This window comes from Phycodurus eques, chromosome 12 (assembly GCF_024500275.1).
Source record: "Phycodurus eques isolate BA_2022a chromosome 12, UOR_Pequ_1.1, whole genome shotgun sequence".
In the NCBI taxonomy this organism is placed as follows: domain Eukaryota; kingdom Metazoa; phylum Chordata; class Actinopteri; order Syngnathiformes; family Syngnathidae; genus Phycodurus; species Phycodurus eques.
The window spans coordinates 2,247,645-2,275,026 of NC_084536.1; the positions used below are offsets into that span (position 1 = coordinate 2,247,645).

A 27,382-nucleotide genomic window follows, 5' to 3' on the forward strand; every position below is an offset into this window, starting at 1 on the left:
AGTGTACTAAGGCTAAATCAAGAACTGAAGTTTTGGCTGTGTTCGGAATCACTCCGTATCCACGACATTCAGGCCTGTCAAACTGATTTCCCTCAAAGGGCCATGATGATTGTGAAAGCATATAAATGTATAATCGCCTAATCATATGATGACATGAAAAAATAATATTACGTTTGGTAGCGCTATGAGCTCATGGTTGTTTCTATTGTGGATTGTAGGCATAAATTCTGTGAGTCGGAAGCAGTTCTGCCAGTTCAAAGGTGACACAGGGCAGGTTAAGTAGGTAGTGTCGGTTGTCCACTATGTAGTGCCCTCCATATATCACACAATGCATCTAGAAAAGTTGTGAACAACCGATGGGCACTAGAAAAGCAATATATCCCATGATGCCTTGCACCGTCTCGTTAGTCATGGCTTGAAAATATCTTCGATGGACTATTTGTATAATTTTTTTTCAAGTACACTCACAAAAACAATGTTATGATAACTTATTTGTTCAATTTTTTTTTTTTTTTTTTTTTTTTTTTTTTTACAGAAGTTCGACCAGCTAACATTGATCCGCTACGTTGTTATTTTGTAACAGCCAGAGGGAATTAATGGCACCTGAGTAGTTTTTGAAAACTGATTTTTCATTGACTGATGAGTAAACTATATAGACAGACCACAATATAAAAAAAAATTAAAATAAAAATCCCTTAATAGTGTTTTAGGGAGTAGGGATTGAGTGAATGATTCCAAACACAGCCCATGTCTTTGGACTTTTACATTGTGACTCGTTTTCTTCCGACGCCGGTGAAGTTCGTATGTGGTCCGATGGTCCATGTTGGTACCGCTGTTGTGTTTCCTTCCTATTTCCTGGAACGGCACCCTCAGTGATGCCAGAGCGCCCCCTGACAAAAGTCCCGCATCCCCTAGTGCTCACCAACAGTGCGCCTTTGAGTTTGAAAGCGGCAGCGACTCTGACTCGGACCGTCCGGACCCCGATGTCGTTATGGATGACCTCGCCAGCCGACGCTTCCGCAGCCCCTCGCCGGCGCCCCCTGCCAACTTCTCCGTGCCCATCGGCCCGTCGGTTTCGGGAAGGGCGCCGGGGGGGCCCTGGCCGAGGGTGACCGTGAGCCCCAGTGTTGCTCGCAGGTCAGACAAGCGGCGGTGTGGCTGTGTTGTGGCGAGGACGCAAACATGGATGCTTACTTTTGCATTCGGTTTGTTCGTCGTAACATCAGGCGACATCTTTGGATGTGCTCATGCTAACAGCGCTGTTTGCTGGGTTTTTGGTTTCCTGTTTTGAGCTGGGTTGATTTTCAGCTGCACGACTATATTTGCCCTGCCTGTTTTTTTCTTTTTTGTGCACTTTTGACTGTAGTTTGGTTTCAAGCTTTTGTTGATCTGATCAGGATCATTCCGCCCCTTCTACTTTTGGTGTGCCGTGATTGCCTAATAACCCAAATGCTTTCACACGTGTGATGGCGGCGTCTCTCTCGAAGCAGCGGCGACGCCGAAGAACAGAAAGCCGAGCGCCGCCCCCCGGTGTCCTCTGACAGCCTTTTCAGTGATCTGTACGCCGACTCCGAGGACGAGGACAACGAGGTGGGATACGCAGACCCCGTGCAAGACGACCTCTACGCCCGCAAGGTGGGAGCCAGACCCTTGGTGGGAGGCGATCCCTCGTACCACAAGTTCTTGCCCAAGTTGTGGACACCGCAGGAGGACATTCACGTCCAGATCAAGATGGGCTCTCAGAGGCCGTGGTACAGGAAGATGCAAGGGTTCAGGTGTGTGAGGGGCACGGGAGTCCACATCGACTTAGGGCCCGATTTACTAAGACCCAAAATAGCTGGTGCTAAAGTGTGTGTTCTCACACAAGATTGCGTGCGCTATTGCCAACAGGTGTAAAAGTGGTGAAGACCGCCATATTTCAAAGAGGCTTTTGCACTTATATTGGTTTTCACCATGGAAAATTGGGGTGAGCAAATAAAGTTTGAAGTGATGGAATTGGAAGTGTTAGTGGCAGACAATCATATTATTGCGTGACCTAAAATAAATTGATCGCTCTGATAATTTTGGTGCAGCCAACAACTGCATAAAAGCCTTGCTTTGTTTGATTTAACCCACCTCGGATGGGTGGCAATTGGAAGTACGGGTATGTGCCCATTCTGCGTAATATTGTGTTTAAATCTTGGGACAACACAATTGCTCTGGATAAGGCCAGCCCCAGTTGTCACAGTGCGTTAAAATTATGAATGCAGCATGGAAAGGAGTTTTGTCAAAGGCGATATGGCATGACTCCTTCTTGTGACTGGCTCCAAGTCAGCTGAATAGATGACATGTCACGATAATTTATATTGGTGTTTCGAAAATGTTTATACGTGTAAAAGTTGTCATATTTCTTGATCTACGCTGACATCGCTTTGTGTGCTAGTTTGCACTTGCTTTTCAGACGCACAATTAACATTTTAAATAAGAATTTAGTATGTTTGGCAGACACAATCCTGGTTGCGCCCCCTGAGTAGATAAGCGTTCACATCCGTTTGCGCACGCAATCATGTTTGAGCCCGTTTTGTAACACACGAGCCTTTAGTAAATCAGGCCCTAGTGAGAAGAAACGTGTAAGATAATTCAGCAGGTACACCTCCGACATTTAATGGGATCGAATACATGAGCTGTGTCAGAAATTCTGCCTTTACAAATATATTTTGTATGTATGTAAATTTGTGACAAACTGTAGTCTAGAGATGGTCTGCATCCTAAACATAGCTAAAAAAAAGGAAAACAAAATACATTATTTCTTGAAATAATAGACCAGTACCCAGATTAATCACTGGGTGCATCGTCTACTTTAACAAATAAATTGATGGCTCCCTTTCCACATTGAAAAAAAAAAAACTGCGGTTTATTTTCATCGTTAGACAATATTGTTCACACAGAGACATGAAAAGTGGAATATAATAGACCTTGTTAAACAAATATACTCGTGCCAATCCAAAGTGAGCATTATTTTTGTGACACAGCTCTTGTGTTGGATGTCTTGATTAGACTGTGCAAGTGTACCTAATGAAGTGTCAGCTTTCTTCTTGCTTGCTGAACTGTCCTCCCTTTTCTTCCAAGCATGTCGTTTTCCTGAACATTTGTGCAGGATTCTTTGCATTTCCGCTTAATTTTTTTCCACACTAACGTTTCCGACTTTCTCCCTGTCGCTGTCCCTCATCTTCTGCCTCCCTCCCCCCTTCCCTCTCTTTCCTTCCACCCTCGACCTCAGCCACGAGAAGTCGGGCTCCTCGTCGGACGATTCCGAGCCTGACGGCACTCCTCGGCTGCCCTCGGGCCCCTCCCCCCCTCGGCCCTCCACGGCTCATAGCGCCCTCGTTGTGGGGAAAAGGTCCATACAGCTGCACTACGTCGGGACGTTCTAAACTAGAATGTCCCGACGTCCTACGTAAAACAATAACATCATTTGCCATCCTAGGTACTTTTTTGGCCGAAAAAAAATACACAGTGTGGACAGAAGTGTTTGGACATGGGGTCATTCCAGACCACAGGAAGTCAAACTGCAAGAAAATGTACATTTATAACCGCTTCCACTGTCCTGGGAAGACCTTTGACAAAATGTTGAATCTGAAAGAAGTCCCGTTGGCTCACCATTTTGGTCTCATTCATTCTAATTGCGTTCTTCCACACCACACATATCCAAACATGCCTTTATGGAACACGGACTTCCCTTAACTCTTCACACAAACTTGGAAGCATAATGCTAACCTTCGATGCAGAATTAAGGTTCAGGGGTCTAACCCAGGGGTGGGCAAAGTGTGGCTGTCGGCCGACATACGGCCCGCTCCATTCTTAAATGCGGCCTGCCGAGCATTTGCATGATCAAGATGTCATATTTCCACCCATCCATCTTTACTATTCATCCTCACGAGGGTTTGTTGCTTCAATTTGTTTTTTCTCTAAAATTGGTGAATTACAATTTATTTACAGCATTCATTTTTTTCGATTCATTTACCTCATGAAATAATTAATTTATTGTAAATACAAAAATAAATCCTCGTAAAATAAACCATTTTAAAAACATTCATGGATATGTTAAAGAATTAAATAATTATAATTTAATAAATTATAAACAATACAAATCAAATAAATGTTATTCTTCATTCATATTTTTTTTTTCACAATTCACTTTTTAACCTCATCTACGAATAACCTGGCCCATCTGTCCTTTTTAAGGATTATTCTAATTACCTTGAGCACCAAACTTTGCCCACCCCTGGTCCATCCTGAACCCTGACTGATGAACTACTTTTATCCACATATACCAGCACCACCATCGATCGCCATCCTTTTCTTTCTTTTACTGCAGTTCACATGCATGCGCTCATCACCTTTCTATCCTTTTCTCTCTTACCTGCCTCTCCTCCTACAGTCATCCTGTGCACCCTCACAGCACCCCACACCTACCCAGGACCGCTTTATTAGAGACCCCGTCTCTGGCGTTCCCCCCAGTGGACCCCACCTCAGGTCCCAGACTGGTCAAATGTCAGCAATGGCCCCTGTTAGGGCGCCAAGACCCCCGAGAGCCTCCGGACCCGATCGATTACGAGAGCATTGTTCCTGATTTGGAGAACGATGACATGTTTGCCAGGCGGACCCTCGCCTTCCAGTCCAACAGCGAGCTCGCCGCAGCCAAAACCCCGCTGTTGGCAAAACGTTGCCTCTTCACGTCGGAGGAACAGATCAATATCGTGACGCAGCTTCCTAAGGAGGAGGAGGAGGAATTTCCCGACATCGAGCAGGACGACGTGGTCCAACGTTGGGAGAAAATCCAGCAACAGCGACGCCCCCTGTCGGGCGCCCCTGACAACTTCTCCCCAATGGCCATCCCTGAACCCTGGGACCTCCCTCCTGAACTCAAGACCAGGCTCCTGTGCCCGCCGTGCCCCCTCACGCGGGAGTCATCGGCAAACAAATCCACCCGCGTCCGAACGGAGCCGCGTCCCGAAACGGACGACATGCTGGTCCGAAAGCTCACTGCGCAGCCCAGCCAGGTGTCAGCCAATCAGGCCAGCCTCTGTGCGCCAACTTCCTGTTCAGAGGGCGACCTGCAGAGATGGCAGGCCATCAGGGAAGCTAGTCAGCGGAGATACAAGAAGCGGCTGATGGTGGAGATGCTAACGACTCTCAAGTTGTAGGAAGGCTCTGCAGTTCCACATTTAGCTGGAAATATTTTATGTCTCAACTTAGTAAGGATTTATTGTTGCAAGTTCTGTTAAGGTTTGCTGCAAACAGTTGGGAAATATCTTGTTCTTTTTGTTGTTGCTATAGGTTGGAGGGTTTGTGTTTTTCAAATCGGATATTTTCGTATGGTTTCCTGTTGACTGGCTAATGGAGATATTAACAATGCAACTGCTGCATGTTAGGTTATTTTTGGAAGTGTGTTTTGTGAACAAATTTTATTAACACCATACTTCCTCAAATAGTGGCCTCCTTACTATGACTCTCGACTTGTACCACAGCACACAACCTTGACAGAGCAGAGGTGGCATCTGTAAAGCTGAAAGGGAAGTGGATATAAACACAAGCGGGTAGTGTCCATTGAAATGATGAGACTCGCATGGTTGTGCGAGAGAGGTCTTCTCCAAAACCGACGCTGCTTGCAGAGCAGACGTGGCATCTGTAAAGCAGACATTTCCCTTGGATTGGAAAGGAAATGTTTGAAACACACAAAAGTTGAGAAAAAATCATCTTCAATAGGGAGAGGCCATGATGTGATAATAACAGAGCAACACTGTCCAATTCTATTTTTGTGTTCCACAAGTAAAATAATACTTGATACAATGTAATATTTATTGGAATAAACACAGAATTTTTTTTTTTTTTTGGGGGGGGTGGGGTTGATCCGAAACACAACAAAAATTATACTACCGTTACTACAGTAGATGACTGGTACTCTCTGCAATTAAATAAATACACACCTCTGGCCTTTATATGAAAAATGTATATGTACGAATAATAATACTCCAGCTGATGACCACCTTACAACTTTAACTCTGCACTTGAGTAAATAAAAGCACCTGGCCACTGTGTGAGGAAATATGATATTTTAATGTACTTTTGGAGGGTTTTCTCAACTGAGTGGATTTAAAAAAAAATACTGGACCTTATTAAATAAAAATTATACTGTTTATACTGTTTATATTGTGTGGAATGCACCTTCCCACTGATCACACTGACCGAAGTGTTGCGATTGGTCGCGAAAGCCTTCAGAAATTCCTCATAGTGCCGACGGAGGTTGCAACTTAAATGATCTCTATGGCAACCACAACATCCATTTGCACGTCCACAAAGCACCCGTTGAAGCCGAATTGCGTGGGGGTGAAGTACTTCACCTGTGTTTCCTGGAGAGTCTTGTAAAAGTGAAAAGATGATGTCATCCATGCGTGCGCGCACACACACACGATATAGTGTAAAACATTTGGGATGCGCACAAGTGGACAGCATCAGGTCCCATGTGAAGAAATGTGACACTCTTGTCTGTGGCTTCCCCCCCCCCCCACCCCCTTCCTTCTTTGGTTTCCTAGACAACGGCAAGCATCAGACAGTTTCGATGGGTGAGTTGACACGGGCTGCCAGGAATGTGGCACGTTTCGCTCGATTCATGCTTTTGTGACTGCTGCTGCTGCTAAATGCTTAACACTTGGCACAGTCTGGCAGCCACGGTGGGTGCTGGGCTCTCCCCAAAGACCCCTAAAGATCTCTTGTCAATAGATGTATGCAGTATAACAATAGGTCACAAGTCTAAGCACTCTAATCCTGCTCAAATAAATACAAGACTGTTTTTCGGCCCCCGCCCCCAGGTGAGTGTGTGCGTGTGTACAGTATTTTGCTTCTGTTTTGCAATGTGGGCCGGGGCTGTTCACTAACCAGCTGGGCTTATTGCGCTCCTCAGTGGTCGTCTACTGTAAGTGTGCAATCTAACGTGTGAACCTTCTGGATGGGTGATACATTGTTGCCTCACTCGTTTGGAATTATGGGATGCAAGATGTCAAAATATTATGTTGCCATGGAACTACACTGCATCCACTGTTACAAAATGAGTGCGAAAGGTCTTCAAAATGTACAATTAAAGATGTTTTTCCCCTGTGTCCATGCAATAACCCTGTTGGTTTTCATTAACAGGATTATTATGAAAACAAAACGGTGTTGTTCTGAGGGAGTGTAATATTTGAAAGAAAAGTCTATAACTGAGCATCCCATTTCACCTGAAGCTGTGATTCCTATTTTGTTTTTAATTCTGAACTTTTTCTTTTTTTTCCTTTTTCCTTAGGAGCAAATCAACAAGCGACATCTCGGAAGAACCTGTGCTGGTCAGACGGCGGTCTCAGTATGAGGCTCTCGAGAAATACCGCGAGCAGACCAAGATGGGTGATGATAAGTGGCAGGATGTGAGCATCACACCCAAATGGAAAGAGGCAGGAGGGAAAATAATGGGCACAACTCCAGTCAAATAATTCAGTCGGGTTTACACTTTTTTTTTAACCTCAACCAATTTTTACAATGTGAGCCCTACAAGAAAATAAACCTCAATTGGAGGCCGTATTTGGTAACTTCTAGTTGTTCTATGAAGTATTCATTCAAACATTAATTAAATGCTGCAATGGTGAGCCAACATCATTCATATGGTAGGTATTCTTATAGAAGGTGAAAGAACAAAAACCTGATTGTAGTCTGCACATATTGCGTCAAGGCTGAGGGAGCGCTGTACAATGTGCGTCTTTACAGTACGATTGGTGCAAAGTGAAATAATGGAGCCTTGATGTAGCATTTGGGTCACACGGCCCCCACTCCACAGGGGTTAATGAGCCGGATGGGTGGAGTCTAAAATACGCAAATAGAACATCGTTCCCTCATGTTTTGAACTCTCCTCCTCGTTTGCAGGATCTCAGCAAATGGAAGAACCGGCGCAAGAGCGTCAACTCTGACATCGTTAGAAAGAAAGAAGACAGGGAGAAGGTTGAGCAAATCACGTCCGGCGGCAGCACCAGAATCTCCAAGACCTACAAAGAGATGCAAGATGACCGGTACGAAGGCCACGATATTAGGTACCGTGTCAATGAAATCCACTTGTTGCTTACCACCTTGCGATCGTCCGGTGGGTCAACAGGGAAAACAGGCGAAGCGGCAGCATCGGCAGCCGCATCGGGTTGCTCAGCTTTGACGACGACAGCGACGTATTCGAGAGACCGAAACCCCGTACTCGAGACAGCCTGAGCAGGAGCTACACCGTTGACACCCTTTATCACTCCTCTGGCTCATCTGAAGCTGCCCAGAAAGAGGACAACCCGCCCGATGTCCCGCTCAGATCCACCAAACCGGAAGCCGATGCTGCAAACGCTCCCGGCGGGACCGCCACCCGTAGCTCCTTCCACAGACCCAAACCTTCCGAGACCGCATCCTCGCTCAGGAGTTCAGTCTTCGACCGTACGGCCAAAACGGAGGAGAGCTCGCCTCCTTCTCGAGCCTCACAAAAGGTTTCAGAGCCAAAGAACCCAGTCAAGGTGCAGCCCCCATCATCTGGTTCTCTGTACAAACCACCGCTGGCCAGAAAGACCGAAACCAACGCTGCAGCCGTTTCTCGGATATCCGCCTCGCTGCCTAGGAGCTACCAGAGATCGGATAGCGTGCGACTGTCATCAGTGGTCACGCCCAGACCTTTTGGGACCCAGCGGTCCCGCCTCGGCTCACTTACCCGGACCCTCACAGTGAGTCGAGGACACTTCTACAGCAAAATACAGTGCTTACGCCACTTTCAACTACAATCTGTTAATGGAAATTGTGCAAGGTTTGGGACATGACCACGTCTAGGTGCCACTGTAGTTTGAATTGCTTTTGTTAGCCACAAGCTGTGCTCACAGAATTATGTTCATTCTTTCATTCTATATTCATTCTTTGCCGACGCATCTTTGTCCTACAGTCGGACGACTCCAACAGTCGCGTCAACGGCAGCGTCGCCGTTTCCAAGAACCCGCCGGTGCCGAGCCGCTATCGTCAGTTCATGACCGCCGAAGACGTGGCCCGGTCGCGGTCGAGCCCCGCCCACAGCAGCGAGGATGAGGATGACGACGACGAGCAAGAGGAGACCACGGGCAAGAGCGTCACGTCCGCGTCCAGCATCTCATCACACCCAGTCCACGTCAAGAGGGAAGTTTCAGCCAAGGAACCCCACAAGGTATTCCTGCACTGGCCTGATTTTGGATGGGGTATCAAAATCATTCCTGCTTTGAAATTTAAGAATGACTAGTAGACCATTTACGATAAATACAGAAACGGTCCTCGATTTGACATTTGATTGAGTTTTATTGTGCTGTGGATGCTAGAATGGTGACAAGAAACTTCTGAAGACCTGAAAGTCTGGTGACCTCCAGTGCTTTGGTTATGTCATAGTTACGATACATGAAATCATGTTTTTGTTCTTCATTTTCTGCTCTCCAGGAAAGTTCCTGCGAGATGCGGATCAGCCTGAACCAGAAGCCCAACAGCAGTCGAGACTTCGGCTTTGATGTGGCGTGGGACTCTGGCGTGGCTCACGTCAAGTCCATCCAAGCCGGTATTGGCAGAAGCATTCCAAACCCTTTGTACAGTTTTGCCTTTTTGTTCACATGAGTAGTAACGCCTAGAAAGATGGTTTTATAGTCAAGAACACATAAACCAAACAAAACCAAGAATTTGAGGTGTCAAAACCAGAAACAAGGCAATTATTTCTCAGGGCACAATTTGAAAAAAATTATTCCAGCTGTTACAGTTGTTATCTGGATTGAAGAATATATCTGGAGTCTTCGGATTTGGACAGTTGTTTTTGACTCCAAAATAGCCATCCGTCCATCCATCCACTTTCTATACCACTTGTTTGAATTAGTCAAGGCTGAGCTGGAGCCTATCCCAGCTAACATTGGGCGAGAGTCGAGGTACGCCCTGGACTTGTCGCTAACGAATCGCCAGGCACATGTAGACAAACATAGTCACGGTCACATTCACACAAATGAACAATTCAGGTTCTTCAGTTAAGCTGCCGGAGAAAACCCACGCGGTCGATATTCCGACCCAGAACCTCTGGATTGTGAGGCATGCATGCGAACCGTTCCTCCACGGTCCTTCCCACTTCAAAACAGTAAACAGCGAAAACTGTGCCACATTGAACACGCTTGGGAACGAGACAAAGTGGAGACTGTGTGGTGTAATACTGCAGGGGCCACAGGGTAAGCACCAGCACCATTTCTAGCCATGTTTCATCAAATGTGACAATCTGATCGACCAATTAGCATCCAGCAGTTGTTTACGTCACCCGTCTGGCATTGACACAGCTAGCTACCCTTGTACAATTTCTAGCACCTGCTTTTACTCTTAGAAAATGCATCACTCTCATCGAGGGTCACGTTGAGACGATTAGGTACCGTGCCGTGGAAAAGGGCATGTATGGCTGCTGTATATCGGCATGTTTTCTAGTCCACTGCAGTTAGGACCTGCTGGTTGTAGGGCAGCATCTTTCTGGGACGGCTCTCCTGGGCCTGAGGCTCCCTTTTCGACTGAAACCGCCCCATCTCCACAGTGCGCATCATGTTAGCGTCATAACTCCCACAGTACCACTTTGAGCCTCTCTGCCTCTGATCCACACCTGTTGTGTTGTGTCCCACAGGCAGCCCAGCTGAGACGTTCCAGTTGCAGGCTGGGGACGAGGTGCTGACTGTCAACGGCCACCGGGTGGCGGACATGAGCTACCTGGACTGGAAAGCCAGCATGGACCGGGCTCTGCGAGAGGGCAGCGTGGTGATGGACATCAGGCGTCATGGCAAGAGCAGTGAGTCATCCGCACGTGCGGTGTGTGTGTGTGCGTGTCTACCAGATTAAGACCATATAATTCATATCTACACTGTAAGGGACAGAAGTATTGGGACACCTACAGGAATTGAAAATGGAAGAAACTACTGCCCACCTTTTGCAGCTGTAACAGCATTGGGAATTTTTGTTATGACTTCACTTTTACCACAGAAAACGTATCCAAGCATGCCATTATGGAGCTTTGCAGGGGCTTTCCCCAAATGGTTTCCATGAAGATGAAATTGTCCAAAACGTCTTCGTAAGACGACTAATGGGGACAAATAGGTCTGATTGATCCATCAATTCGCAGGGAACGTTCACATGTAGACGAATGACCTTTCACAATCACATTCACTCCTAAGGATCATTTAGAGGCTTCTTGCATGTTGCTGGAATGTGGGAGGAAGCTGTCATAGCAACAGAATTCCACAAACCTCAGAACATTTTTCAATTCATAGTCCCGTTTCTGTGTGACGTATCAATGGATAATCTTAATTTCCCCACTGCATATGAAAAAGGCGGGTCTTGGCTGCCTCATAGAGGACAATTGTGTGTGTTTGTACATGCATACGTGTGTGTGCGTGTGTGTGTGTGTGTGTGTGTGTGTGTGTGTGTGTGTGTGTCAGGTAGTGAGAGGCATTAAGTGGTCGCATTTCTAAAATGACATTGTCGCTTGTGTTGCTGGCATTGCTAAATGATTGTGACACTCTAAATTGGTCCATAAAGTGTTTGTTGAATCATGCATGAATGATCCCATGACAGCCGTGTGGGAGGAGGCCCCTCACGCGCCCACCCATGTGACTGCCACTCTTATTGTGTTAACCATTCATAGTTTTCTTATCTACTTTCACTTCCTCTGTCGATATTTTCTTGCATTCTTTCACTTGGTAGTTTCTTTATTTTAATGGTCCTTCCTCTGTTTCATCAGCATTCACGTCTAATTGTTTTCATTTCGGTGGCGCACCTTGTTTCCGCGGTGTTGGTCTGGGAGGCTAACGGCTACACTAGCGCCACATGACTTGTGTGAGAAATTGTGAAAATGGAACTAGAATGGCCCACGGTGGAGGGCAGACCTCCACCATGTTTGATTTGATAATATAGTCCAGATCGCAGGGTCTGACCACATCATGCTGAGCATCCTTTGAATGAAATTACATGAAAAAACTTCGTATAATGAAAACCAGTTAAAGTCAGTGTTTTTGGTGAGATTGTTGGTTTAAGTGCATTTTGTTAATTAGCAGGCTACTTGGTTTTTACGGAGAATGACATAAGATGACAGGAACTCATTATTTTTGGTACTGGAATGGTGGGGAGTTAAGCAGTGAAAAAGAGGAAAGCAATTGCCCTGACAAAAGTTGGTCCTATGTCCTGGAGAATGACGGACGAACACAGGAATTTAACATTCTTGGTTCTGAGGCTGAAAGACCAATGCCTCCCTTTTCATTTTTATTTTGAATTAAAGGAACATTTGGGGGGCTCTTGCTCTCCACCCGTTCGTGATTGTGTAGTTTTTGCAAAAACCTGCTAACAAACAAACAGCAATACCTATTGGTTGGTGGAGATGCTTGGAACTTTTACTCGGTTTCCTAAAAGAAGCTTTTAGCTTTGCCGGTAGCGTAACACTGTTTCATTTACATCTGATACGATTTGCTAATAGGTTTCGCTCATCGTAAAGACTAAGCATTTTTTTTTAAATGATATTACGGACATTGAGTAGAAACACCCTTGGATGAAAAAGTTGACAGAAACAAACAAATGTGGCAATGGACAAAGCCTTTTCCAACATTCTGTACCCACTTTAGCGCGTCACTTTGAACACACGATAGTATGTGTTATATGTTATAGTTATATGTTATATGTGATGCTGCATTTGTCTTCTGAATGGCCTGCTGCAAACGCTTTGTGGGTGAATGACAGCTGCGGTAGTCTCCATGGCTGAGGAAGGCGGTTTCTCTGTCCCGTCCCCCGCTGCTGCTTTCTGTGAAGACACTCGTCCCTTGCTTCTCTCTGGAGAATTCCTTTGGATTCCTAGTCTACAGTAATACATATGCCGATTATAAAACAAACAAAGGTGATGCTCTATTGCTATACTGTCCGCATGCAGACTGGGACAGAGATCCGTCTTCCCTGCCATTTCAAGGCCATAAGACCATCAATCTGACCCGTACGGATCATCCCATACTTGTAGGTTTCCCCGACGCAGGCTCCGCCAACACGTTGGATTTCACTTCGCTCACAGACACGTCCGCCAAGCTCGCCACCCACTCGGTGGTGGTAAGTGGACCGCCAAACCCTCGCATCTGTTTCTCCGCCAAATTGTTACTAACGGAGCAACTTTGCGCAGGATCTGGCTTCCAATGGCGTCGATGGTGTTTTCCCCAAAGTGTCCATGATGACCGCAGGTAAGAACATGCAGCTAATGAAGCAATGGTGACGTACCGTATTAGTAATAAATGACATCTTGTTTTTCCCCTGATGAAATCTTATTTCTCCCATCTCCTGTGTAGAATCAGAGCCCATTTCTATGATAAACTTAAAACGGAGGTCAGAGTTTTTTGAGAAAGGTAAAAACGTGTTTAAAAGAGATGTGGGGCTTTTCTGTTTTTTCCTGCTTTTGTCTCGTGCAACAATTTCTCAGACTTGGGGTGATTTTGCTTTGCACGCTTTCTGATCAGTTGAAATGTAACTGAATCAAAGTGGAGTCCCACAGGCATGTGTTTTGGGCCCCCCCTTTTTTCCTTGATCTTGTCTGGTTCCAGAAGACTTCCTTTCCTTCTTCAAGCGTCTCGCAGTCACGGGTCAATGCGCTGGTCTTCCTCTGTGGTAAGCAGAGCCTTGACCTCAGCAACACGACATTGAGGCCATACTGTTCAAGCCTTGAAGGGACTCGTGACAATCATATGAGCCTCACATTTACAGCACATGAGGGGAAGATCCTCTCAAACAATTTTACCCTTATTACAGCCAAATGAATGGAAAACTTCCTTAAAAAAAAGTCACCGTTCGAATTTTACATTAAGGGTAAAGTCTTTTAAAATAAATTGATGCATTTTTCCATTGAATGGTAATAACATTTTTTTTGCTAAATTTTCAATTCATCGTAAAATAAAAACACAACATTGTTTCTTTTAAATACTTGAGGGTAGTGAATGATTAGCTACATTTTCCATTGATAGTCAAATATGAAAGAAATGCTACATTTTAGAAATAGAGAGAAGATGAAATGGAAAAAAGTTTCACTCTAAAGTTGTTGTTTTTTTCCCCAATAATTGCAAACTTTCCCATTGAGGGTAAAACGTAAGCATTTTTAAGTAAAATATCTGTATTTTTCATTGAGGCAAACATGAAAAATGAATGTTTTTTTAAAAATGTTATTGCTGATTAAATAAAACATTTTTTATTTTTACATTTTCAACTGAGGAAAATATAAAAACTTTTTTGAATAGCAACATTTTCCGTTTCGACTAAAATATTTTAAAGAAATGCCAGCATTTTCCCGGAGTGCAAAAAATGCCTGAACAGTATGTCAGACCCAAAAGCAAAACCTTTTCGTTCTTGTGGTCTTGTGTGGTGTTTTTGGGATATAAGATGCACACTTTTATTACTTTGCTATGCACATTAAAAGCATATTCTCCCCCTTTTTTTCAGCATGTTCAACCTTTTTCCCTTCCTCTTCTGCATGCCGATGGTGTGTTTATGTCACCCGATTGTGCGCTTGTTAATTTTCCCCCTTCCCACCGAGGGACTTTTGATGTCCGTCAGCATCTGATGGATATCGTCGGCTGATGCTGAGTGGAGACGATCAATAAGCCTGAATGGGCCGAAGCTGACATTTGTTACCCGTGTGGCTTGTTGTTCTCAGTGTCACTTTTCTTGATCAATTGCTGCTTGACTGGACAATAAAAAAATAAACCTGTCAGCAGCCCGTGAATGTCGCCTTGAATTAATGTCCCTGACACAATTATTGACTGACTGGTTTTGTCTTTTTTTAAGGAGGAGCAGACTCTGCCATGCCAAATGTAAGTACCAGCATCCATGCATTAAGATTATTATTATTATTATTATAATACAGTGCATTATGACTGTATTTCCTCAAATTAGTGGCCTCCGCTCTATTAGATGCTGTGCTCCCAGTTCATCGGCAGGTGTGGGGGTAGTGGGGGCTGCAACTTCCTTTACGAAGACTTTTTCGCAAATCGCAGCGAACGGGGCATCTGTAAAGCTGACTTTGCAGTGACAAGCACAAGCAAGAAGGGTCCAGCAATAAAATTATTTTGCCTCCACTGAGGGATTGAGGCCATAACACAATACATTAGGTTTAGTATATCCACAGTTATTTCATTTAGTGCAGCAAATATACAAATGAAAAGTGTAAAGATAAAGCAATTTATTCCAGATTTGTTTAAATATTATTACACGCATGCATTTGGAGACGCCTGGTACTGCGGTTTACTGTAGTAAATAAATGGTCCTACTCACTACATTTATACGAGGAATTACAGTACACTGTATTATGCTTTGCCACCACAAGTGTATACTGTATAATGATATGCCGTGTATTCTTACTGGCCACAATGTTAAGCACATCTCTACAGTCTAATGGGATCGCTATGCAAATTTTTTGCCATTACAAAAATAACAATGCTCATTTTTCATAGAACTATTCATTTAACAATACGGTTATTGCTATGGTTGTAGTTTATTGCAATGTTTCGAATATGTTGGTTACCTTATTTAGCAACAAGGGAAGGACCAAAATATTAGGAACAACTTATTGTTCATTTGCAGCCCACAAATTAGTTGCTCTCCTTTTATATGTACCTAATTTCGTGTACGTGTATTATAATCCATCTTCAGATACTCGTTCCGCCAATAACTACGTCTTCGACTCGCTGGTCTTGGGATCCCGAAGAGGAGCGCAGGAGGCAGGAGAAGTGGCAGAGGGAGCAGGAGCGCCAACTACAGGTACATTTTTGAAAAGAAGACAAATGACTCGAGGTGTTGAACAAGTGTCAGTGTTATTGTTTTACCACGCAGGAGAAATATAAGCGTGACCAGGAGAAATTGCAGGAGGAGTGGACAAAGGCCCAGCAGGAGATCTCCAGCAGTGTCCCACAACCCGAGGTATCGCATCATATCGTTCAACTGACAGAGTAAATTTAGTACGAAGATTACGATCATGTTACGCTGTCCAATGCTCTAATTTTTAAGGTTTTTTTTTTTTTATCGTTTAAAAAAAAAAAAAAAAAAAAAGATAGAAAATTGTCTCTAAGAAGTACAGTAGTATAAAGTTCTTAATATGTATTTGCTTGTCTGATAGGAGTTATTAAACTAAATGATGTTTTAGCCATACATGTAATTATACTGTTACCGTCCAATCTTCAACTAATATATGGATAATTAAATAAAATTAAATTACATTGTTGCTGTCTAGATAAATGAAATCTCTTTACATCCCCCAAAATAAGAATAGAAAAAGTTAGAAATAAAGGTTTTCATCGGTGCATTTGCATCAGCAATTTGATGGGTCAGTGATGTAATACCGGTAAAAACAATAGTAACCCACCACAACAAGGTTATATTATATGGTGATTATATATTACAACATGGATTCTTGTATATATTACTAACATGCTCTCTTATGATCACATGATTTGGCGAGTGTATACGGGGGTGAATGTTAAATGTTTTACAAGTGGTTGCAACATCAAAATTTTAGCTTTCCTTAAATTGAAGCCCATGATATTGTCGCGTGGTCACGCGGACGCCTGCGCCACAAACCGCAAAATTCCCCTTTAGGTTCCTTCCACTTTCTATCGATCACCTCACAGCAAGCAAATAACTGTTTTGTTGCCATAACGTCGTCATGTGTTCATTCACGCCTCCTTTCTGTGTCTCCTGCAGCCCGTGGGCACGAGCTTCGCCTCCCGGGAGCTGGAGCGGCAGCGAGAGAGGCTGGAGCAAGAGAGGAAGAGGAGGGAGGAGGAGGAGGAGGAGGAGGAGCAGGAGCGCTCGAAGCTGGAGGTGGAAAGGAAGCGGGCGGAGGAAGTGTTTGAGCGCCAAAGGCAGGAGATGCGGAGGCGGGAGGAGGAGCTGGAGCGAGAGAGACAGGAAGTGGAGAGGAAGAGGAGGGAGCAGGAGAAAGAACTGGAGCGCCAAATGCAGGAGATGAGGAGGAGGGAGGAAGAGCTCGAGCGCCAGAAGCAACAGGAGGAGGAGAGGGCGAGGGAGGAGGAGAGGAGGAAGAGGGAAGTGGAGGAGGAGCGCCAAAGGCAGGAGGAAGAGGAGAGGAGGAGGAGGAACAGGGAGAAGGAGGAGGAGGAGAGGAGGAAGAGGAAAGTGGAGGAGGAGCGCCAAAGGCAGGAGGAAGAGGAGAGGAGGAGGAGGAGCAGGGAGGAGGAGGAGGAGGAGAGGAGGAAGAGGGAAGTGGAGGAGGAGCGCCAAAGGCAGGAGGAAGAGGAGAGGAGGAGGAGGAGCAGGGAGGAGGAGGAGGAGGAGAGGAGGAAGAGGGAAGTGGAGGAGGAGCGCCAAAGGCAGGAGGAAGAGGAGAGGAGGAGGAGGAGCAGGGAGGAGGAGGAGAGGAGGCAGAGGGAGGAGGAGGAGGAGCTGCTGTGGCAGAGGAGGAGAGAGGCGGAGAAGGAGGAGCTGAGGAGGAGGCTGGCTGCCGCCGAGGAGCGCCAGCGGCGAGAGAGGGAGCGTGCCGTCGAGGGGCAACGGTCATTAGTTTTCCTATTTGAAGAATCTCAATCACGCAACAATGCAAAACCACTGTTGCTTCCAAATATATACGACAAAAATATTTACAAATCAATAAAATGTCAAACGGATGTTTATAAATAAGTTATTGTATGTCTGTAAGCAAATCAAACAGTATGTTCATATACTAATTGTACATGTATAATGTTGTACATGTAACAGTTTTACAAAATCATTAAAAATGGAGAAACACAGGCACATATATAAAGTACATAAACAATTGAAAAAGGCACAGTAATGTTAAGTTTAGAAATAAATCATTGTCAAAATAAGTTGGCAAACAAATGTAAAAAAGGTGCTTAAAGCCAAGTTTTGAAGTAAATGTCAAGATGGGGGCGGGGGGAGCACGTAGGTTTGTACGCTAATCAAGTTTTCATTGTGGTGTTTTTTTGTTTTGTTTTACAGGGCGAAGTCACTTGAGGAGGAAGAAAGACTTCAGAGCAGAGGTCAGTGAAGCGTTCAAACAGACTTAGCAACTCTCGGGATCAGCGATTGTTATGATGCATTACGGCGCGACACCGCCGGAAAGTACCGTGCGGTGTACCTAATATTGTGACCTTTCAACCGAACCACTGAAGCCCGCGTAAACGCCACCCGTGCGCCGGCCGCCGTCGTAGGTGCGTTTGCGCATCGGGGCGGCATGGCCCGCTGGCTGCTGGAGGAGCAGGCCAGGAGCGCGCGCGACAAAGTGGCTCACGGTCAAAAGGCCGCCGGCGAGCTGGAGACGGAGAGGAGGAACATTCTCAATGCCATGAGATATCGGCAGCCGGAGAGATGTCGGCTGCCGCCCGCCGCCGCCGGCTCTCGTCGGCCCCTCAATCCGAACTCGCCAATCGGCATGCCAATCAGAATCGATTCACTTGATCAAATCTCTCTGCTAAATCTCTGTATGGACATTTGGTCTGCTTAAATGCCATCAGAATGTGCCGACACCAGATGAGGAAGACGTGGAAACGCACCAAATGCAGAAATGTGAATTTTGTTTGGCCGCATTGCTGATCAGATTTGTTACCGCAGCGTCGATGATACGTGGCTAGAAATGACCAAAAAAACCGAAATAAACACGCATGCTAACAGTAGCTTAGCGACTTAAAAATGCTATGGCATATCATTTGAGCTTTCACAACAAACGTTACATTTCCCGGTACGAAGCGAGAGCCAGCTGGCGGCCGCCAAGCTGCACCAGTATAGCGGACCCCCGCATACTCGCCGTTCGGATTCACCGATTTGAAAATTTCTTTTCAATTTGTTTTCTTTTTGTCTTGTTTTTCTTTTTAGGGGGGAACAAACCCAGAAACTCGGCGTATCCCCACTTATTCAAGAATGTTTAGGGTTTAAAGATAAATAAATAAAAGCAAATTTAAAAATACTTTTTTTCCAATGCAATTGTCATAGGCATCAATTATCTGCGGATTCCCATTAGAGTGGTTATATAATAATGTGTTTGATCATAATACTTCACTAGAATCATCATTTCATATGTACCTGTGGCAAATAAAGTGACTTTTAGCCTGTTTAGCAACTTTTCCAACACCTTGAGCGACCATTTAAAAAAACACAACTAGCTCTCGCGACTGACTTAGCGACTCTGAGCCTTCATGTTCATGTGATCAAAGCATGTGGAACTATTAAACAAAACATTGTATGGTCGCCGCGGATTAAATTGGCTCTGCATCATTGAACGGGGGGTTCCCCTTGAACGTTTTGGTCTCCCCCTCTGCGATGGCAGCGACAGGAAGCGACGTGACGGACGCAAAGGGTCCGCAGCCGACGTCGCAGGCGGAGCTTCAGCGCCAGCAGCTCCTGAACGACATGAAAAAGAAGACCAACTTGCTGACGGACAGCAGCTGGATCCGCCCACGCTCGGCCACCGCGCCCGCTCCCGAGGACCCGCCGTCCACGCGCAGGTACGTAAGGCGGCTCGGCGCCGGCGCCGTGGGGCTCGCTTGGACCGACTTGCACGGGTGGTGGCTTTCGGCGGCGGGGCGAACTGGCTAAACCGGGCGCGGGGGTTGGCTTTGCAGGGGCGTCTCCCTCGACCGCCCGGATAACCCCCACGACTCCTGGCGTTCGTCGTGGACACCCGGGAGCCACTCCCATATCCCAAACTACTCCCGGCCTCTCTCCGCCAGCGCTCCCTTTCACGGCGGCGGACGCTCCGGCTCGACCTTCCGGGGCCCGGCGGCCGAGACGACCCCCTGGTCTCGACGGTCGTCGTCCCCTTCGCCCTCTTCGCTGTCTCCCGCCGCCTCGCCAGAACCGGGTTCTGACGCAGGTGGTCGGCAGCAGCGCAGCAGGTAAACTTGGCTGGGCTCGCAGGTGATGCCGCGGCTTTGACGGGAGGGCTGGCTAACGTGGCAAAGTTTTGTTGCAAATGATTTTTGTTTGACTTCATTTCAGGCTACGGCTGCACAAACATGGTATTTTTATTTTGGGCTTTCATCAACAAGAGAACTGATTTATAATTTACAAAATACAATTTCTTTTTCTTGTACCGTCAAGAGAGGAATGTTAAACAGATCCATTTCCGTTTACACTTTCTGCAAGTTTCTGTGATGCATTTTCAATTATGACTCTGTTGGGGCTAAAATGGTCGTCCAGTTAAGGGTTCTGGGTAGGATTGGGCATTGACAATCGAGAACCGCTTGGAACCGGGAGTAACGTTTCAGTTCTCCCGGAATCGTTCAAATTTAGAAATTTCGGTTCCCAGTTTCGATGCCTACAGTCCGCCGACCCCGAAGAAGAGTGGTGAAAACCAACGAAGAAGAACGCGCACGAACACGTGATTGTGCCCGACGGCAGCGGCGAACAAAAGTCCGTCATGACTTTGTTCAAATGAATGACCAGTCGCCTCAGTGCAACACTTGGAATAAGATGATATTGCGCAAAGGAGGCTTTCACCATGTGTAGCGTCTGACGCGCTCCGAGCCTCAGCCTACACCGCGCGGCGCTTCGGTCAAGTCGACGCTCAGTCAATTGGGTGAGTGAAGCAATAAAAGACGTCTATGCCAACATTGAGGCGGCTAACAAGGTCAACTGTTGGTTGCACCTTTGCACTCATGGTTTTTAGTGTTTATTTTAGTCTTCAAACCAACATTAAAAAAAAAAGCTTAACATTGAGCTAAAACTTCACTATGAATTGGGACAAAATTCACATAAACATTGTCTCACAGTATCGCAAACACGAACTTTGTGCCTCATCGGTGGGTAGGGAAAGGAATCGTTTCATAGTATTTGGTTCCCTTCATTACATTAAAAAAAAACCCGAGTCAAATGTTCATTTTAGTCTGTGCTGCGGGCTACTAAGAAAATGGACGTTCATAATTTGGATGCCCTTTATTGAAACCATGCAACCTTTTTCGACTCCGCCCCCTAAAAAGAATCGGAACCGAGAATCGTTTTGGAACCGGAATCGAAACGGGGAACCGGAATCGCTCAAATTCAAACGATGCCCAACCCTGGTTACGGGGACCACCTATCGCTAGCGTACACCGTCCGAGCCGCGCATTGTCATGTGATGCAGGTCGGTGAGCGGTAAGAAAGTGTGCACGCTGTGCCACACGGCGCTGGGAAAGGGAGCGGCCATGATCATCGAGTCCCTCGGCCTCTGTTATCATTTGACCTGTTTTAAGGTGAGATCCTGGTCACGTATTCTCACTAGTTCACACTTCTTCACTTGATCTTGAAATCTAGTTCAACCTTAGTCTTCATCGCCCTTTCCACTCAATTGAAGTCACTAATCAGCACAATTTCCATGAATTATTTGTATCCTCCTAAATTCCTCCAAACATCATCCCACCTCTCCTTTGTGTACTTGTTGAATTATGATTTTCTGAGCTAGTTGCTCTTCTTAATTTAATATCATTACCAAAATAATTTACCGTTTTGACCAAGAGTTATTAACATGTTGTTTTGCTTGTAGACTTGATCATTCATCGCCTACAGCGAGAGCGTTTTGATCGCCTTTCGCGAGTTCGTTGCGTAGTTAACGTAGTTAATAGTTAACTATTTAATCAGTCATTTCATTTGATAGTCGGCTAATCGGTCAGTACGAGTTGCACTCGCCACGTTTGAACGATCGACTTTGTGTCGGTTTCCAGTGCATCGACTGCAAGTCGGCCCTCGGGGGATCGGAGGCCGGGGCTGAAGTCCGAATCCGAAACAAGCAGCTCTACTGTAACTCCTGCTACGTGCGATTCAAAAGTAAGGAAAGTCCACACAAGCGTCGTCGTGGCTGAAGATCCTACACTCGGCACACTTGCAGTATTTCCCCTAATTTACAATTTGTGTATTCGTTTTATATTTAATACAGAGTGCAGTTAGTTGTCTGTGGCGGGCTCACGCGTGACTTTGCTTCAACGGAAAGAGGAAAATCGTTTGTTAACGGCTCTCTTCCAGCTGGCGAGCCCACCTCGATGTGACTCGAGCTTCGTCCGAAGACCGCGAGCGACAACAACCCGTCATGCGCCAGCCTCCTCTTTGCTCCAAACGTCCGACTTCCGTCTCTTGATTGCTGACATTTGAATCGTTTTGTGCTAAGTTTTGTTTGTTTCTGTTTTTTTCCAAGTGGGTAAGGCTGGTGTGTGTTTAGTGTGTATGATGTGAAGTATTACAGCTGTCAAAAGGGTTCTTCTTCTTCTTCTACTTTTTCTTCTTCTTCATACAACATTTGGTTACTAGAAACGAGTGGGTAAACCTAAGGCCTGTGGACTCATATGCAGCCCAGGTGAACATGAAATCTGACATGCAGTTCTAAAACAAATCCAAGTAACTTTAAAAAAAAAAAAAAGGCCACAAATGCATATAATGTATCATAATAAACATATTTTTTCATGAATGTAGTTTGGACCTTGGAGGAAAATGGTTCCTCCCGCTTGCTCTATATATTACTACCCCATCTTGTTTGTATTATTATTGTTTATGAATGATAATGACCCCCGTGGTGTTCATTGTTCGTCCACCGATTATGTGCCTTTATGTCAGTAACAGGGAGAAGAAATTAAAATTACAATGATCATTATCCAGACTGTATTTAATGAGATGGAATATTAGGCAGGTTGTGAAGAATATATGATGTGTGATGAGGGCACAGAGATTTGTAAATAAAGACTTGAACGCTGATCCTGGAATGCTGTCGTTGCGGTGTCCGATTCCCGATGGAATTTCAATGAGGCGATGTGTCACACCAATTTGATTGCGCGCGCAAATTTCCACGACACTTTTGATAAGAGATCTCCGCAAATCCTAATATTCCCGCCACCGGAGCTGTTATACGAGATCCAATTTGCAATGAGCGTTTATTGAATATTCATAACCCTGCCGCTCTTGCTTCCTCAGCTAAAAAAGGAGGAAATTGTTCTTTTCATTCCATAATCGAGAAGAAGACTAGAATGGAAATGAGTCAGAAGGAGGGGGCGCAGTGGAAACATCTCAAATTCTTCCATCCTCCACTTTGGATTTTTTTTGGCACTCTGCGCCAGGAGAGATTTTTAATCCGACTGCTTGGAAAGCAAACGCAACCTCAATGGCGGCCTGAATGCGGAATATTGTATAACCCCCACCGGGACGCTTTTCCCCTTCTTCGTTGACATTGGAATCTTCTGGAGTGGATTTTTACCAGCTTTTGGACAAATGTGGAGATCCCCAAGGACCTTCACATATATCATGTATGCATAATAATGCATGCGATCGGCCGGCGACCAGTTCAGGGTGTACCCCGCCTCCTGCCCGATGACGGCTGGGATGGGCTGCGGCACGCCCGCGACCCGCGTGAGGAGAAGCGGCTCAGCAAATGGATGGACGGATGGATGGAATTAACATTCTGGATCTTAAGTCTAGGAAGCTATATTACTTATACATTTTATTCAATGATAACACATGTTATAAACATGATTTCCAATTAACACGACAGCTCTTCGTTCAAGATCAATTGGACAAGCAAAACAACGAAACATCTTTAGCCCGATAATCTTAAAAATCAATACAAATCGTTACCACAGCTGTTTTTGTTTTTGTTTTGTTTTGAATTCCATGAGCACGTGGTGCTTTGGTTGCTGCATCTTAAAGCGACCGACAGGGGGCACTGTGGTGTCCAGTCCGAAAAGGGTAGACTAGTGTTTCTGGACTTTCCTCCATGTCAGGGGAATAACACGTAACAAATTCTGAGAAAATGCACTTAGCCGTGAAATGTTGCATTATAACAAGTCATTGCTTTGGAGGAGAAGAAACTTGTGGTGCAATGCAAATAGTTTTCAATTTAAAGGGTAGTTGACAGATCACATCTCCTGATTGTTTAAATTTACGTTTAAAAAAAAAAAAAGTTTTAAAAGTTTTTTTTGTTTGTTTGTTTTTTCAAATATCCAGTTTGCCCTTTTTTTCTGAAATTGCTGTTAACAGCCATCCATTCCCATGAATTGCCATCCATTCCTTTTAGAACGTTTTCCTCAATGTCGCGCCCAGTTTTCGTTAACCTAATGCAAAGTTTCCCAAAACTGAGGTTTAGGCCCCAAAATTGGTCGCCACTGAAGTTTTATTGGCTTGTCGAATGTGTGCCTGTTGCGGTCTTCATCTTTAATTTATATATACTGTATGTATGAGTATCAGTGTGATTACTGAATTTTGATTTGAAAAATGTCTGAAACCAAAGTTGAGCTATTGGGCATCAGCTCAACCTTCCCAATTTGGAGGCCGACAAATCCTGAATATGACCCAAAGAGCACTAAAAGGGCTCTCAGGTGGCTCTCAAGTATTTCAAATCAACAGATAATCAGTCCCCTTTGCGGAATTGATCCGGGATCTTTCGCCGATCAGCACAAATCCGAGCCGTCGCCAACGAAGGCCCCTCACGCTAATCCCCGACGCGCTAAAGGGCGACACTCCAAACGAGGCGAGCGGGGGGCCGTGCGACGCCCGCGGGCAGCAAAGCACTCCGAGGATATTTGAAAACATCAAATATCGCGGGGCGCCACCCCACAAATAGGATGCTAAGCGACGGCGTCGCCGTTGGCGACGTGACCTCAAACGCTCCCATTTGGCGGAGGAAGATTTCGGTACGTAGAGGGAAAGAAAGATCTGCTCTTTCACCTCCAGCTCTCCCCCTCATTGGCCAATGAGCTCATTATTTATTTGTCTACTTACTTATGACCAAATTCGAAATAATGCAACTAAATGTGTTTCTGTTTTATTCTAAGAGTGATTCTCAAAGTGTGGCACGCTGGCTCCCTCCAGTGGTGCGTGAAGAATCACTGAATTGAATGTTCAAATTTAAAAATCGAAACAAACAATCGCAAACGCAGTTAACTCTCTGCTAATGTGCATATCTAGAATGCAACGGAATGTAGCCGGAGTGCCTGAAAACGTCGAAAGCGGCCACCTGGGGCGAGGAAATGAAGACGGCGGCTTCGTCGTGTCGACGTCGCAATATTTCCCCGGGAGCGCGTAAAGCCTTCGCTGCGCTCTTTTGTGCGCGCTCCGTTCAGCTTCATTATCGCCCTGGCAACGTTGTAATTGGCCGTCCCGCCGTGCAAATAGCCTTCGGTGGCCCGTTATTTGCCGCGTTGTCAAGCGGCTCGTTTTGTTTGCGCCGACGCGAGAGCGCTCGGCTTGTGTGGATTTATTGATACCGAGTTTTGCGATGGCGGCGTCACCGGACTCGGAGCGAAGACGAACATCAATAAGAACCGATTGAACGTTCCTGAGACGCGCTCGAGAGCGTGGATGGCCGTTTATTGCTTTTCCTTGATCGACTTTTCAGCATATACGATAAAGCGCGGTTCGGCATTTGCAAATTTTGGCAAGTCTGTCTTTGGCAAGTCGCTCGTTTTTATGCTCCGGCCAAAGCGATAAAAGCTTGACTTCGGTGCAATCTTTCTTGATGCCGAGGAACTACGTCGACGTGAATGGAGAAGCTTAATTTCGACAAAAGTAACGCTTCGCCATCATCTTGTGGCATCTCCAGGCAATTGGAAATGATTAGTTCTTAGTTCTTCACACATTCCCGAGAGAGGGCTCGGTCCTTACCCCCTGCAAATAACGGGGGGCGGGGGGTTTCCTATTTTTTTAAAAAGTTTGGTTATTTGGAGAAGCTGAATGTTCTGAATTACTGCTTTCTTGCGCATATTATATTGAGAACTTTTTTCAGGGTGACTTCTTGCTCCGAAGTCTCGGGAGAACTCCAGCCGTCCGCTGACGTCTTCCAGAGGGAACTTGCTGGCGAGCCCCCGGGGGTTCTCCCACATTTCTGGCTGCTTGTTTTGCTCGGATGCCCTTCTGTCAAATTCACACATCCGAAGCTCTTCGGGGAATTCCCGTAATTTCCCTTCTGCTGTCCGTGCTAATCCAATATTTCAACATAACAGTATCTCAGTCAGATCACGATTGCACTTTTAATATAATACGAGGGGACAAAGCACCATTCATTTACCATCGTGGAAAATGTTCATATTATTGGAGTCTTATGTTTCTCTGAAAACAAAAAGTATCCCGAAATGGAATTTCACCAAGAGCAGTTGAAGTCACGTGAGCAAATCGCATGACACGTCTGCTGAGTGACATCGCAGGTGTCGCACTTGATTTTGTTCTTTGGATTCCGTATGTGACGATAAGCAACGGTAGATAGCGACGCAACGCAAGGCGCTCCGCGTGCGTCTCCGGACGATACGGCAAATGCCCCTGGTCACGGAACAAAATGAAGTCCAACTCCGACGTCATAAAGGTCCGACTCGGGGGCCCACGGGCCGACTTTGGCCCGCGGTGTCCTTATAGCGGCCCTGCCAGACCAAATGAAATGTGTACAGCGCCTGCACCGCTTGTACTACAAATCCCAGAAAGCTTTGCTCGTGCGTCGGCGAGGCCCCCCTCCTTTTCCGTTGCGCTCACGAGCAACCGTGCTACCGGTCTGCTCGGCAAATTCACGCCGCAGGAAAAACGGAAAACGGGAGCGAGGCAGCTCGTCTGTGGACGATCGTGAAGGACCGACCTGCTCGTCTAATGTGCTGCGCCAACAAAAGAATAGAACATAAAAACTTAGCTTGAATGAATGTTTTTTCTCCTCTAAGGCAGGGACTGTTGATAGTTTAAAGGTTGGACTTTTTTTTTTTTTTTAAGTTTGTTTTCATGTGAAAGTCTTAACATTTTATATCTGGAGGGAAGAGAAAACATGCACAATTGTTCAATAAATATTTAGTTTGGCCCGAGACTTTGTCCCACTGTGAATTTGAGTTTGACAACCCTGGTCAAGATGCTTCGCTCGGGAAGTATTTTGCTTTCTTTGGATTTTCTTTTTGCTTGAAGGTAGCAGTGAGGTTGGCAAAGAGGAAATGTGGAAGCAGAAGAACAAGGAATGGAAGTTGTTACGCCACAAGAACGGTTGCAGTGTCTCGAAGGGTTGGTAGCTTGACTTCATTTCCTTTTTATGCCGCAGTGGTTGAATGTTCAAATGTCGCTTAAGCGGTGACTGCGACTGACGGCCCTCTGCTGTGCGGAACGAGAACACAACAATTTACATTCATTCCAGAAGGGGGGGGGAAGTGTTTTGAAAGCATACGTGCATATTAGTCTTGAATGAATTTCTTTTTTTCCAGGCTTAGGGTTTATCTCCGGTCCAATTCCTGCAGCTCCCGGATCACTTAGCATCCTCTTAGTGCGCTTCGGAGGACTGAGATGGAGCGCAAACAGCGCAGTTGCCGCTCTCGTCCAGCCGGCATTAAACCCATCGCCGCCAACGGAGTGGAAAAAAAAAAAAAAAAGGCTAATTAGA

General features: G+C 45.6%; 2 protein-coding genes across 8 annotated transcripts in view; both read left to right on the plus strand.

Annotated features, from left to right (window-relative positions):
• Window positions 1-22,746, plus strand: part of lmo7a (LIM domain 7a) — a 62,657-nt gene extending 39,911 nt beyond the window's left edge. For 2 of the 7 annotated variants that reach the window (XM_061692946.1, XM_061692953.1), the window contains 20 exons: window positions 6,576-6,605; window positions 7,322-7,439; window positions 7,933-8,075; window positions 8,159-8,756; window positions 8,969-9,223; window positions 9,487-9,601; window positions 10,688-10,849; window positions 12,974-13,143; window positions 13,214-13,271; window positions 13,377-13,433; window positions 14,863-14,888; window positions 15,727-15,834; window positions 15,907-15,993; window positions 16,774-17,585; window positions 18,031-18,071; window positions 19,355-19,532; window positions 19,650-19,922; window positions 21,149-21,257; window positions 21,726-21,828; window positions 22,024-22,746. In XM_061692946.1, coding sequence (XP_061548930.1) covers window positions 6,576-6,605; window positions 7,322-7,439; window positions 7,933-8,075; window positions 8,159-8,756; window positions 8,969-9,223; window positions 9,487-9,601; window positions 10,688-10,849; window positions 12,974-13,143; window positions 13,214-13,271; window positions 13,377-13,433; window positions 14,863-14,888; window positions 15,727-15,834; window positions 15,907-15,993; window positions 16,774-17,585; window positions 18,031-18,071; window positions 19,355-19,532; window positions 19,650-19,922; window positions 21,149-21,257; window positions 21,726-21,828; window positions 22,024-22,046 — 3,466 coding nt within the window. In that variant the 3' untranslated portion in view covers window positions 22,047-22,746. Of the gene's footprint in view, window positions 1-6,575; window positions 6,606-7,321; window positions 7,440-7,932; window positions 8,076-8,158; window positions 8,757-8,968; window positions 9,224-9,486; window positions 9,602-10,687; window positions 10,850-12,973; window positions 13,144-13,213; window positions 13,272-13,376; window positions 13,434-14,862; window positions 14,889-15,726; window positions 15,835-15,906; window positions 15,994-16,773; window positions 17,586-18,030; window positions 18,072-19,354; window positions 19,533-19,649; window positions 19,923-21,148; window positions 21,258-21,725; window positions 21,829-21,937 lie in introns of all 7 variants that reach the window. The other 5 variants (XM_061692947.1, XM_061692951.1, XM_061692950.1 and 2 more) reach the window with 5 other exon arrangements.
• Window positions 5-6,568, plus strand: LOC133411084 (LIM domain only protein 7-like). The gene is made up of 4 exons (XM_061692954.1): window positions 5-1,137; window positions 1,491-1,775; window positions 3,260-3,379; window positions 4,421-6,568. Exons 1-4 carry the CDS (start codon window positions 821-823, stop codon window positions 5,184-5,186), a joined length of 1,488 nt encoding a protein of 495 aa, XP_061548938.1. The 5' UTR covers window positions 5-820; the 3' UTR covers window positions 5,187-6,568.
• Window positions 22,747-27,382: the final 4,636 nt, after the last annotated feature.